The sequence below is a fragment of the Miniopterus natalensis genome, chromosome 18, assembly GCF_054644295.1.
Source record: "Miniopterus natalensis isolate mMinNat1 chromosome 18, mMinNat1.hap1, whole genome shotgun sequence".
In the NCBI taxonomy this organism is placed as follows: Eukaryota; Metazoa; Chordata; class Mammalia; order Chiroptera; family Miniopteridae; genus Miniopterus; species Miniopterus natalensis.
Genome location: NC_142098.1, coordinates 38,067,385 through 38,079,375, shown reverse-complemented (window position 1 = coordinate 38,079,375; position 11,991 = coordinate 38,067,385). Strand labels below are relative to the sequence as shown.

At 49.7% G+C, this 11,991-nt stretch overlaps 1 protein-coding gene across 2 annotated transcripts; it reads left to right on the top strand.

Moving 5' to 3' along the window:
• The first annotated feature begins 1,580 nt into the window (after positions 1-1,580).
• Positions 1,581-10,007, top strand: SULT2A1 (sulfotransferase family 2A member 1). Of its 2 annotated transcripts, XM_087827278.1 has the most exons (7): positions 1,581-1,716; positions 2,826-3,034; positions 4,590-4,716; positions 6,776-6,870; positions 7,850-8,009; positions 8,579-8,599; positions 9,649-10,007. In XM_087827278.1, the coding sequence occupies exons 1-7, from the start codon at positions 1,581-1,583 to the stop codon at positions 9,759-9,761; spliced, it is 861 nt and encodes a 286-aa protein (XP_087683404.1). In that variant the 3' UTR covers positions 9,762-10,007. The 2 variants fall into 2 exon arrangements, with proteins under 2 accessions (XP_087683404.1, XP_016072211.2); XM_016216725.2 differs by lacking the exon at positions 8,579-8,599 and having other exon boundaries at positions 7,850-8,027.
• The last annotated feature ends 1,984 nt before the right edge of the window (positions 10,008-11,991 follow it).

The following is an 11,991-nucleotide window of genomic DNA, read 5'->3' as shown; positions in this document are numbered from 1 at the left end:
GTTTAAAAAAACAAACAAACAAACTGGGTTAAATAACCTAGGACTGGGCCCAAAGCAAGCAGCTTACAGATAACAAGCTTAACAAGAACGAAGATGTGTGACCTCGGCCAGTGTCTGCCACTAATCATTCTTGGAAGGTTATCCAGTTTCCTACGGCTCGGCGGGTGGGCAGGGGGACAGGGCTTCCTGGGACAGTCAGGGTCGCGGTTTATACTTTCCTGTGTAAAGTGCTCAGACTATTCCTGACCTGTGCCGGCTCCCAATGATTATTGGCCGGTCACAGTATCCTTATGATTCCTGTCTGGAGTTGTTTGGCGATTAGAAGGAATGAAATTATACTGAATGAAAAAATAAGACAGTTACCTGTTTGGTAAAAATGTAACTATCAGACCTTTATCCGCTCTGCCTAATACACGCATCCGCTCCGTCTCTGCCTGGCTAAGTTCCACTGGATTCTGAGATAACAGTTTAAATATCACTTTCTTTTGGAAGGTCGCCTGTTTCCTAAACCTTAGCGAGGTGCCCCTTCCACGTGTTTTGTTGTTGTTGTTTTTTGTGAATCCTTACCCTGAGAATATTTTTTCCATTGATTTTGAGAGAGAGTGGAAGGGAAGGGGGAGGGGAGGAGGGGCAGAGATTGAGAAACATCGATGTGAGCGAGACACATCGATTGGTTGCCTCCCGCAGGCTTTCCTACCGGAGGGGGATCCCCCTGCAACCTAGGTGGGTGCCCCCGACCGGGAATCGAATCCTCGACCCTTTGGGGCACAGGCCGGCGCGCTAACCACTGAGCCACGCCGTCCAGGGCTCCCACGTGTGTCCAGGGCCCTTCGCTTCCACCTTCGTGCTCTTAATATACTGTTAGATGTGGTCTGGTTTCTTGTCTTTCTCCCTCAAAAGCCAAGAGGAGCCTAAGAAGAGATGAGATCCTGGGACAGAGAAATGACACTAGGTGTAAACTAGGGAATTCTGAATAAAGTATAAATTATGGGAACTCTCTATACTATCTTTGTACTTTCTCTACATATCTAAAACTGTTCTAAAAATAAAGCATATTGAAAATTTTTTATTAATTCTCACCTGAGGATATGTCTTTATTGATTTTAGAGAGAGGAAGGGAGAGAGAGAAATATTGATGTGAGAGAGAAGCATTGATCGGTTGCCTTCTGTACCTGCCCCGACCAGAGATCAAACCCACAACCCAGGTATGTGCCCTGACCGGGAATCGAACCCACAACCTTTTTGGTGTACCGGACAATGCTCCAACCAACTGAGCCACCCGTCCAAGGCTAAAAATATTTTTAATTCCCCCACATTTCTACACCCTCGGGCTTGTTGAATTCCTGGTCGCCTCCCATGGGTTCAAACTCGGATTGCCCCAGTGCTCTCTGAATGACTTCACGGTTGCTCAACAGCGTCAACCTTGTGGTCACCTGTTAGCTGCAGCGTCTACTTCTTATCAGCGGGCAAACTCCTCAGCCAGCCCGGAGGTTAATGATTGTTTCGTCCTTAGTATAAGAGGCGACCTCCCGGCAGCCGCCCCAGCCTGGGACCAGGCGCCGGCCCGAGAGCGCGCGGTCATGTCCGACGGGTACGTGTGGTTTGAAGGGATACCTTTCCCCGTGGTGGACTGCACGCCTGAGCACCTGAGAGCCATACGGGAGGACTTTGTGTTTAAGGATCAAGATGTCTTAACCGTGTCCTTCCCCAAATCAGGTGAGGAAGTGGGTCGGGCACCGAGGCTGCGCCTGTGGCCCTCAGCCGTCCATTCCGCTTGGAGAGCTTTCTCCCTGCAGCGACGTGCAGTGTTTGGGGGGTGGAGCTGTGCCCCGATGCCACTCACGTTCAGGGGAAAGGATCTGGCCAGGCAGTGACACAGGCAGATGAGTGCCAGAGGGGCAATGGAAGGTACGAGGGGCCCCCCGGGGGCGAAGCCTAAGGTAGCCGTGGTGCTTGGTGGGAGACGTGGAGGGCGAAGGCCAGTGACGTCCTTCCCGAGGGGTAGGAGCGAAAGTCCTCAGGTGGGGAGCTGGCCCGCTGAGCAGCCTGGTTGCACAATCGGTCCCCAGCGCGTGCCTGCGCCGGTCACCGCACTGTACACTGTAGCGGTGCACAGTTTTCTTTGTCACTTACATCTGAATGAAAGTGGCAGGAGAGGTGGCCAGAACGCAGCTCCCAGAGCCAAAAATGGAAAGTAGAAGAAATAGCGTCTAAATTGAGATGAAAAGAATGAATGTGAAATTATTTCACGAAAAGGGATATTTTCAGTAAAGCTCTTGGCATGGACAATGGGCAGAAATTGAAAAAGAGCTTGGGCCGGCCGGTGTGGCTCAGCAGTCGAGTGTCACCCTCTATGAACCAGGAGCTCTCGGTTCGATTCCCGGTCGGGACACATGCCCAGGTTTGGGGCTCGGTCCCCAGCAGGGGGCGTGCAGGAGGCAGCCGATCAATGACTCATCACTGATGTTTCTCTCTCCCTCTCCCTCCCTCTCTCTGAAATCAATAAAGACATATTCTAAAAGGAGAAAAAAGAAAAGAGCCTGGGCCTGGCTGGGTGGCTCGGTACCCAGTTGGTTGGAGCATGTCCCACCCCGAAAGGTTGCGGGTTCAGTTCCCGGTCAGGGCACATACAAGAATCAGCCGATGAGTGCTTGAATAAGTGGAGCAGCAAGTCAGTGTTTCTCTCTCCCTTCCTCTCTCTAAAATCAATAAAAAATTTTTAAGAAAATGGTTAAGAAGGTACAATTTATGTTCTATTTTATCACAATAATTTTTAAAGTCAGAATATAAAAATGAATGACCATCCTTTTCCCCTCTTTATCCAGGAACGAACTGGCTGATCGAAATCCTCTGCCTGATTTACTCCAAGGGGGACCCCGCGTGGGTCCAGTCCGTGCCCATCTGGGAGCGCTCGCCCTGGGTGGAGAACACACACGGGCACGAAATCCTAAAGCATCAGGAGGGCCCACGTCTCATCACCTCCCACGTGCCCTGCCACCTCTTCCCCAAGTCTGTCTTCAAGTCCAAGGCCAAGGTCAGTGCACGGGGGTGAAAGATATGCTTGATCGAGGCTTTTCCAGCCTCACTGCGCCTGGGAACCACCCGGAGATCTGGCTGAGCTGCGATGTCACTCAGTGGGCTCGGGGTGGGGCCTGAGAGTCTGCATTTGGCGATGCCACGTCCACACTGGAGGTCAAGGGTGCAGACCCTTCCACAGTGTATCCTACCAGCCGTAAGCCGGAGGCAAAGCAAAATGGCAATGCCAGACTCTTAGAAAACCAGATTTGAAACCCAAGCAGAACTTATAACTGGGTTACATGCTAGATGCCCCCCCTTTTGTTGCTCTAAAAATAATTAGCCAGTCGTGATTGATTAAATAAATGCCTCCTCCACCTACGTAGAAGCAGCAGGCCTGGCGTGGCCGCTGGGGAAGCAGGGAGTTCATGAACCCAGGCTGAGGCGGGGGGGGGGGGGGGGGGTGCTGGGGCGTCATGACTGGTTTTACCGACCCCCGTGGCTTCCACACCCAGCTCTCTACTGAGCTCAGCAGCCACACGAACCTCTCACGGGCCGACCGGTGATCCCCAGGAGGGATCGTGGAAATCCGGGACCTGACATAGCTCGGATGGTTTTTAGAAACACACTTTCCTGGAAGGTGCTGATTGATTTGTGGTTTTGAAAAATGTTTCATGCTTAAATTAGATTGCGAGCTTATAATCATGTTCTCTTCTCGTGGAGATTTCTCAATGAGTGACAGTGCAGTGAAGTTTTTATTTGTTTTTATTTTTCAATTACAGTTGGTGTCAATAGATATTAGTTTCAGGCGTACAATATAGTGGTCAGACATTGTATAATTTATGAACTGATTCCCCGGTAAGTCTAGTACCCACCTGGCACCATACATTGACTGTCTTTCCTACACTGTACTTTACATCCCCAAAGAAATCCAAAACACTAATTTGAAAAGATTCTTGCACAGGAGTGTGCCTGTGTGTGCACCAATCTGGAGCACTCACTTGTCAAATCTTTATATGTGTGCCCAACCAGGTAGCTACCTGCCAGATCCAAATGTAGAATATTTTTGGCCCCCCCCAAAATTCCCCCCTGGCCTCCCAGTCAGTGCTCACCCACAGAGGAGACCACCCGCGGGCTTCCAGCTCTGTAGATTAGTTTGTTTGTCCTTGAGCGCCATATAGCTAGACTCGGACCATACAAACGTCTGCTGAGTACCTGTGAATGTAGCCCAATTTATTAGCCCCTCCTCCTGTTAGTAATCTTGAAACTATAGTATATAAATAGAACACCACTCGCCTTTTCAAACCTCCCAATTGCTTCCCGTTGTGCGTAGACTCTAATATCCCAGAAGGAAGGGACAAAGCTTTCCTCTCCCATTGTTATGTTCTTGGTCTTACCCCAGGGACTGGTTCACTGGAACTTTAAAATATATATTTGACTAATGACTGCAGTAACTAACTTATTAAAAGAATCCATTGACAGTTAATAGGCATTTTCTAGGAATTGGCTGTTTTCTCCATTTTCATGAAGATCAGGAAGGATGGGAAACTTCCATGTTCCCATTTTTCTTTCAGATGATTTATCTCATCAGAAATCCCAGAGATGTCCTGGTGTCTGGTTATTTTTTCTGGATTATTTCGAAGTTGGCTAAGAGACCGGAGTCCCTGGAACAATATTTCGAATGGTTCCTCCAAGGGCATGGTGAGTGAGAATATGTAAAGCGCAGCCGCTGGGGGGCGCCAGAGTCCTGCGTCAGACCTCACGCACCCCAGCGGCTCCGCATGTCCCTGAGGGCGGGTGGCAGGGCCCGTGGCGATGGCAGAGCCCAGGCAGCCTTTCAGGTTTCCCATCACGACCCCCAGCCGGCCCATACTGGGAGAGGAAGGGAGAGAGACAGAGAGACAAACACCTATGTGAGAGACACATCAAAGAGAGAGACATCAATTGCCTCCTGTACTCTCCCCTACTAGGGATTGAACCTGCAACCTAGGGATGTGCCCCGACCAGGAATCGAACCTGCAACCTTTTGGTGTACGGGACGATGCTCATCCGACCTACCCACCCAGCCAGAGTGCCACCATTTTTTGACATGCATTGCTCCCCATAACCCAACTGCTCCTACTGCATATTTATCTTATTAAATAAATGGAACCACCCCATCCAGGGCCATGAGTCTGGCATCCCCAAATGTCATCTTCTCCCATCCCGCCTCCCCGTGCCCCTCACCTCTTTATCTGAGTCCCACAACCTTAATTAATGCCTTCATTCTGGTCTCTGCTAAAATGGCCCTGTGTTTAGGGGACACTATGGAAAATAGTGCCCCTCCCCAGCTCCAGCATCACCTCCTTTCCCTTAGCGCTCATCGCCGAGGAGTGTGTATCCTGACTGCTGATCCGTGTGTCTCCCCACTGAAGTGGGGGCTCCTTGGCTTGTTCACTGCTGACCCCGGGTCCTGGAGGGGTGCTTGCCACACGGTAGGCCGCTCATCGGCCTTCGTTAAGGAATGAGCATTTCTCCACCATCCCTCCCACTGGGGCTTTATAACCAGGGTCACTGTTACTCCCCACCCAGGTTAGTGTCACAGACTCGGGGGTGTCCTCACCGCGTGCCGTAGGCCCCTCTGGGCTGTGTAGCAATGGCCTGTTGCCCGTGGACAATACACATCCTTGAAGCGTTTGCCCTCCGCATAGTCAGCCTTCAGCGCCCACAGTCGTACTTTGTATTGAGCTGATCTGGCTCAACTTTTCGGTCCCTGTCCCCTGATACTAAGGCCACAGGGAAACCGGGTGGTGAAGCCCAGAGAACGCCCCCTCGCCCACGCCGTGCCCGATCCCGCCTCTAGGTGGTGAAAGCGGCCTGACTGTGCCGTTTCTGAGGGAGAGGTTAACTGAGCAGAATTCTGTTGACAACTCCCCACCGCACTCTGGGGTCAAGAAGGGCTCAGGCATGGTAGACAGCCACTAAAAAGCATAAAATAGTTAAGATATGAAGGACGGAGTGAGAAGATTCTCCTCTTGAGAAGATGTAAAACACAGGGAGAGGCGATTTTCAAGGAGACGTGACTGAGAATTTCCTGCATTGATGAAACCTCAGGTTGAAGAACCACAGAGGCCTCACAAAGAATTATGACAAATAAACCTTCACCCGGTCTCTAGTAAAGCTGCCGTGGAACAAAAGGAGAGAAAATCTTAAGCCAGAGAAAAGGCAGATAATTTCCAAATGGACAGTAATTACCATAACAACAGTGACGGCAGGAAGACAGAAAAATATCAAAAATATCTGCAAGGGCAGGGAGAGTGACCTTGCAGCCGAAAGTTCTACATCTAAACACTAAACAGATCGGGGGCAGCAAGAGTGCCACGCCTTAGGCCACAGGGCTCTGGCAAGCCCTCTCTAGAGGCCCCTGAAAAGTAGGTACGGCCCTCACCGGTGGTAGCTTAGCTGACTGGAGCATCGTCTCGATGCGCCAAGGTTGCAGGTTCGATCCCTGGTCCGGGCACATACAAGAATCAACCGATGATGCATAAATAAGTGAACAAATCTCGCTCTCTCTCAAATCAGTTTTTAAAACTAAAAAAAGGAAAGAAAACTGGGTACCCAGCCTGCCCTAAATGAACTCAGCTCATACGCTCGGCAAGTGGCGGGGACAGTGGTAAATGTGCTAGACATGTGCGAACGCGTGTGCCCACGAGACTGAGCGTAGCAGTGGGCCCCGCTCTCGCCGTCTGCAGCCCCCCACCCTTTCTGCCTCCCCGTGCAGTGGCATTCGGATCGTGGTTTGACCACGTTCGTGGCTGGATGTCCATGAGAGGAAAGGAGAACTTCTTGATAGTGAGTTATGAAGAGCTAATACAGGTAACTGTTTTTGTGGCTTGCGCACCGCCTCGTCACCATCTTCGCTCCCTCTAACTCCCACCCATCCCTCTGTGTCTCTCATTCCCCTTCTCGGCCGAAGTTCAGCCTTGTGAGGGGTCGTGAGGAGTGAAAGAAGCTCCCTGGTTTCCATGGTTCCGCTTCTGGTTGGCACCCCCAAGCTCCAGGCTCTCTGTCTTTGTGTTCTTCTTTGTTTCATCTGATAGTTTTAAAAATATGGTTTTTTATTGATTTTAGAGAGAGAGGAAGGGAGAGAGAGAGAAACATCAATGTGAGAGCCACGCAGGGATCAGCTGCCTCCTTCGCGCCCCCTGCTGGGGACCGAGCCCATCCAGGCATGTGCCCTGACCGGGAATCGAGCCGGCAACCTTTCGGTGCACAGGACGGTGCCCAACCAACTGAGCCCCACCGGACCAGGGCAAGAAAAATTTTAAACACTGTGGCTCTACGAGTAAGATCTCTGATTCAAAGTAAAGAGTTTCTGGTTATAAAATCCATTTTTAAATAATAACCTTCCAGTACCATGAGCCAAGTTCTAATTATTGAAATGATATATAAGAAAATATTATAAAACTCCTTGTGGTATTCAGATGTTATTTTGGAAAACTGGACTATTGACGGTGCAGCCAGGATTTGAAATCGATCCCTTAAATCTTTGTCAAGCTCCCCCTAAACCTCTCCTTGCTGAATCGTCATAATTGTCTAGAAGCCTTTCTAAAAGCCTCATTAGAAACCCTGGGCCCTGTGCTTTCCTCTTACTCTTCAGCACTGGGAAATTCAGGCCCACTCCATCCTTCTCACATGTGCGCTCTTTCTTTCACCGTCTGCCCGCCCCCCTCCTGGTCACCTCAGCTCAGCGCCTGTCATGTCTGCGCCCCGCCCTCAGCCACCCCCTCCGTGTCCTCCCCTGTCCTATGTCCTTTCTCTTTCTTAGCTTCCCCTTCGCCCTCCCTCCTGCTAGGACACAAGAAGCACCGTACAGAAGATCTGCCGATTCCTGGGCAAGAAATTAGAGCCAGAAGAACTGAACTCGCTGCTCGAGAACAGCTCCTTCCAGGTCATGAGGGAAAACAACATGTCCAATTACACGCTCCTGCGCGGCTGGCTCCTAGAGGAGCGGGGCTCACTTATGAGGACAGGTAAAAGGAAATGGCCCGAGTGCAGAGGGTCGCAGAGCAGGCAGAGGGCACCCTTGTGACGACAGCAGGGCACTATCAGCCGGGATAGGGTTCGAACTCACCCGCTTTAACCGGTCATCCCCAGAGGACTTCCCACAGGCCCTCATCAGGGAGTCTCTTGCCAGGGCACTGACGTGGGCTGGGGACACTTGGTCAGCCCCGGAGGGTCACCTGACTTAGGCCATTGGGATCCCCTGCTCTCTGAATTTGACACGGGGGTTACCCGCTCTACAAGCGGTGACCAGAGCAATGCCCCGCGCCTGGCAGCTGCGATTGACCCGGGAATGGGGACAGGAGCACAGATGGCCGTCTAGGTGCCACCCCATTGCTGAGTGAGTGTAGAGAAGGGTCCTGAACAAAGAAGCGTATGAACAGTGACTCGGCTGGAAAAAGGAGAGACTTTTCCACTTCGCTGAGAGCCCTTTGCCGCCAGGCGCTGTGATGAATCATCAGTCGCGCTCATATCTTTGGGGGAAAGATGACTGAAGAGTGTCCTCCGCGTGGAACAGGAGGAGCCTGCTTCCCCAGAGCAGGTGCATCCAGGAGGATCCATGGAAGAAAGAAAGTCAGTGCTTCCGAAGACCTCGACTGGGTGGGGGCTTCCACCCGGGCAGGGGTCTGGGAGCCCCCCCCCCCTGGGCCGGGAGGTCAGGGCGTCAAGACAAAGAGGCTAATTCCGAGCCTTAAAGTCTAGAGGCTACAAAACTTACCATGATCACACGGTATGAGGCATATAAACGTCGAACGCTATGTTGTGCGCCTGAAACTAATATAATATTGTACGCCAACTATACTTAAAAAAATTTTTTTAATCTAATGGAATATGATCTGCTGGGTTTGGATTTGCTTGGGATCCACAATCGTTTCTTCTTTCTGATTCCTCCCTTTTGGAATGGGACTACCTACCCTATGCCCTTCATACCACTGTTTTGGGGGTTTTTAATCCTCACTGGAGGATATGATTTTAGAGAGAGGAAGGGAGAGAGAGAGAAATATCGATTTGTTGTTCCACTTATTGACGCATCATTGGTTGATTCTTGTATGTGCCTCAACCGGGGATCGAACCCACAACCTTGGCGTATCAGGACGACTCTCTAACCAACTGGGCCACCCAGCCAGGACCATACGATTGTATTTTGGAAGCAAACAACTTATTTGGTGCCGCGGGTTCGCCTGCACAGCACACTCTCGTCGGTGCTGCGTTCGGGACACCCACGCGGAGCCTGCAGAGGTTCTGGCTCCTCAGGCGTTCGCTCTGCCTCAAGCGCAGGGTGTGTGGGGCATCAGTTAGAGCCTGGCCGTGCGGCTCGGTTGGCTGGACGTCGCCCCGTGCACCCAAAGGTCTCGGGTTTGACTCCCGGCGGGGAGAGAGGAGAATACAGGGAATGGTTTCGAGGCAGGTGGAAGCGCAAGTGGGAAAGGCCGCAGGCACAAAAAGGCCCACCGAGGCCCGTGGGCCTCTCTGCTGTATTAGCTACAGTCTCCACGTCACGTGGGCAGAAGGAGTAGATCCGGAGGGAGATGCGTCGGGGATCTGAGACCTACCCCTGCACCTGATGTGAGTCTCTATTTTGTTTGTCAGGCATTTCTGGGGACTGGAAAAACCACTTCACAGTGGCCCAAGCTGAGGTCTTTGATAAAATATTCCAGGAGAAGATGGCAGGTCTCCCTCGAGAGCTCTTCCCATGGGAATAATGTTGAAAGACTCCTGGATCTCCTCGAGGGAAATGTTTGTTCTCCTGCCCCTGGCGTGTGAACCGCTGGCGGTAATTGCGTAAAACCTGTTACTTCGTCCTGGAACCTGGAATCATCAGACCTCTGAACTTTGACGACTCGATTGTTAAAAATTACCAGGGTGCTGCTAACTCACTGCCTGGCACCCCAGCTTTCAACAGATATTTAATACATACAGAATGATACAGAAAAAATACAAGTATTACCCAAAGCTATGCCCCAGGGTGTTTTTTTATAAAAATGAGAAATAAAATTACAAAAGCACTGAAGGCTCCTTTTCTTTCCATTGCCTGTATCTTCCCAATTTATTATTATTATTATTATGACCTTACAGTATATAATTCCCAACGTCGCACTATTCTCTTACTATGTGGTGTTTGATCATAAACAATATATGGTATCTATGCAGGCTTTTAGAACTCAGATAAATGGCATACTGTACAATGCATTCATCAACTCACTTTTTTACTCAGTATTTTATATGTGGTTTTCATCCACGTTGATTATATAACTGCTTCAGTATTTAGTATTAAGATGTATTTCAGTGACCCATTCTCCTGTGGGTGGATCTGGGTTCCTTCCCTACCAACTTTTCCCTACCTAAAACACTGCTTTGGCCCGGCCAGCGTGACTCAGCAGCTGAACATCAACCTAGGATCCAGGAGATCTCGGTTCGATTCCCGGTCAGGGCACATGCCCAGGTTTCAGGTTCAATCCCCAGTCGGGGGCGTGCAGGGGGCAGCTGATCAATGACTCTCATCATTGATGTTTCTCTCTCTCTCCCTCTCCCTTCCTCTCTCTGAAATCAATAAGGATATATATTTTTAAAAAATTTTTAAGAAGATAAATTCTTAGGGATTAATTTGTTAAAAAACAAAACAAAAAAAACCCATAACTGCTTTGGCCTAACATATGATCTATCCCAGAAAATGTTTGACAGATGAATGGACAAAGGAAACGTAGTCTCTACAGCAGTGGAGGATTATCGAGCCTTAAAGAAGGAAATTCTGGCATTTTTCGACAACATGGATGAACATGGAGGTCATTAGGCTAAGTGAATTAAGTCAGACAGAAGAACAAATAGTACCTGGCTTCACTTAGATAAGAAATCTAAGAGTCAAACTCAGAGAGAGCAGAGTGGTGGTTGCCAAGGGCTGGGGGAGGGGCAACAGGGATTGCTGTTCACAGGGTACAAAGTTCCAGTTATACGAGATGAATAAATTCTAGAGACCAGCTGGAGGGTTGGACCCACACTGTACCCATGGTTAACGATACCATGTTGTGCATTTAAAATTTGTTAAGATGGTAGATTTCATGTTAAGTGTTTGTGCTCACGTAGACATTTTATTGGGTGATTGCACCAAAATTTACTTTATTCATTACATCGTTGAAGGGCACTTGGGAAGTTTCTAGTCTGGGCTTATAATCCTTAATGCACCTTTGAATGTGCCTTTTCGTACATCTCTTGGTGAACATTTCTGTTGGGTATGCGCCCAGGAATGTTCATAAGACATATGTGCGTCAGGATTTAGTTGGTTTTCCAAAGGGGTTGTTTCAATTTAAATTCCCACCAGCCATGGTTTCAGATCCTTGCCAAATTAGCATTTTCTGTTTGGTTTAAATTATACCAATGGAAACAAAGATAATGGTACCTCTGTCTTTTCTCTGCTTTTCTCTGCTTTGAATGTGGAGCGTCTCTCCCATCCCACCTAAGGTCCCCAGCTCCGGAGAGTGGTGTGTTGGTGCCCCCTGCTGGCCAGGAGGCATCAAAACAGCGATGTGGACGCCCCTTCTTTCCCAGTCCTATGGGTGCCCCTGATGAACCACACCTTTGATCTGACCCAGCTGTGTCTCTTGCAAGTTGTTTATTGTAACAACAATTTTAAAACTACATTAGTCTGCTCTGGCCCATATGCTCCGTGGTTAGACCGTTGGCCTTCCAACTGAAGGGTCACGGGTGCGATTCCCAGTCAAGTGCACGCACCTGGGTTGCAGGTTCAATCTCCGCCCCCGTCGGGGCACGTGGGGGAGGCAATCAATCAATGTGTCTCTCTCACATTGATGTTTCTCCCTCTCTCTCTCTCCCCCCCTCCACTCTCTCTGAAAAGCAATGGGGAAAGTATCCTCAGGAGGATTAAAAAGAAGAAAAAAGAAAAGAGAAAAAATATGTTAAAAGAAAAGAAATCCCTTA

What these genes read in the sequence shown, in the direction of transcription:
- SULT2A1 (XM_087827278.1), top strand. Translation starts at nt 1,581, where the DNA reads ATGTCCGACGGGTACGTGTGGTTTGAAGGGATACCTTTCCCCGTGGTG. An exon ending in GTTATGAAGAGCTAATACAG is followed by an intron (nt 6,871 to 7,849) that starts GTAACTGTTTTT and finishes CCCTCCTGCTAG; the next exon opens with GACACAAGAAGCACCGTACA. An exon ending in AGCCTGCTTCCCCAGAGCAG is followed by an intron (nt 8,600 to 9,648) that starts GTGCATCCAGGA and finishes TTTGTTTGTCAG; the next exon opens with GCATTTCTGGGGACTGGAAA.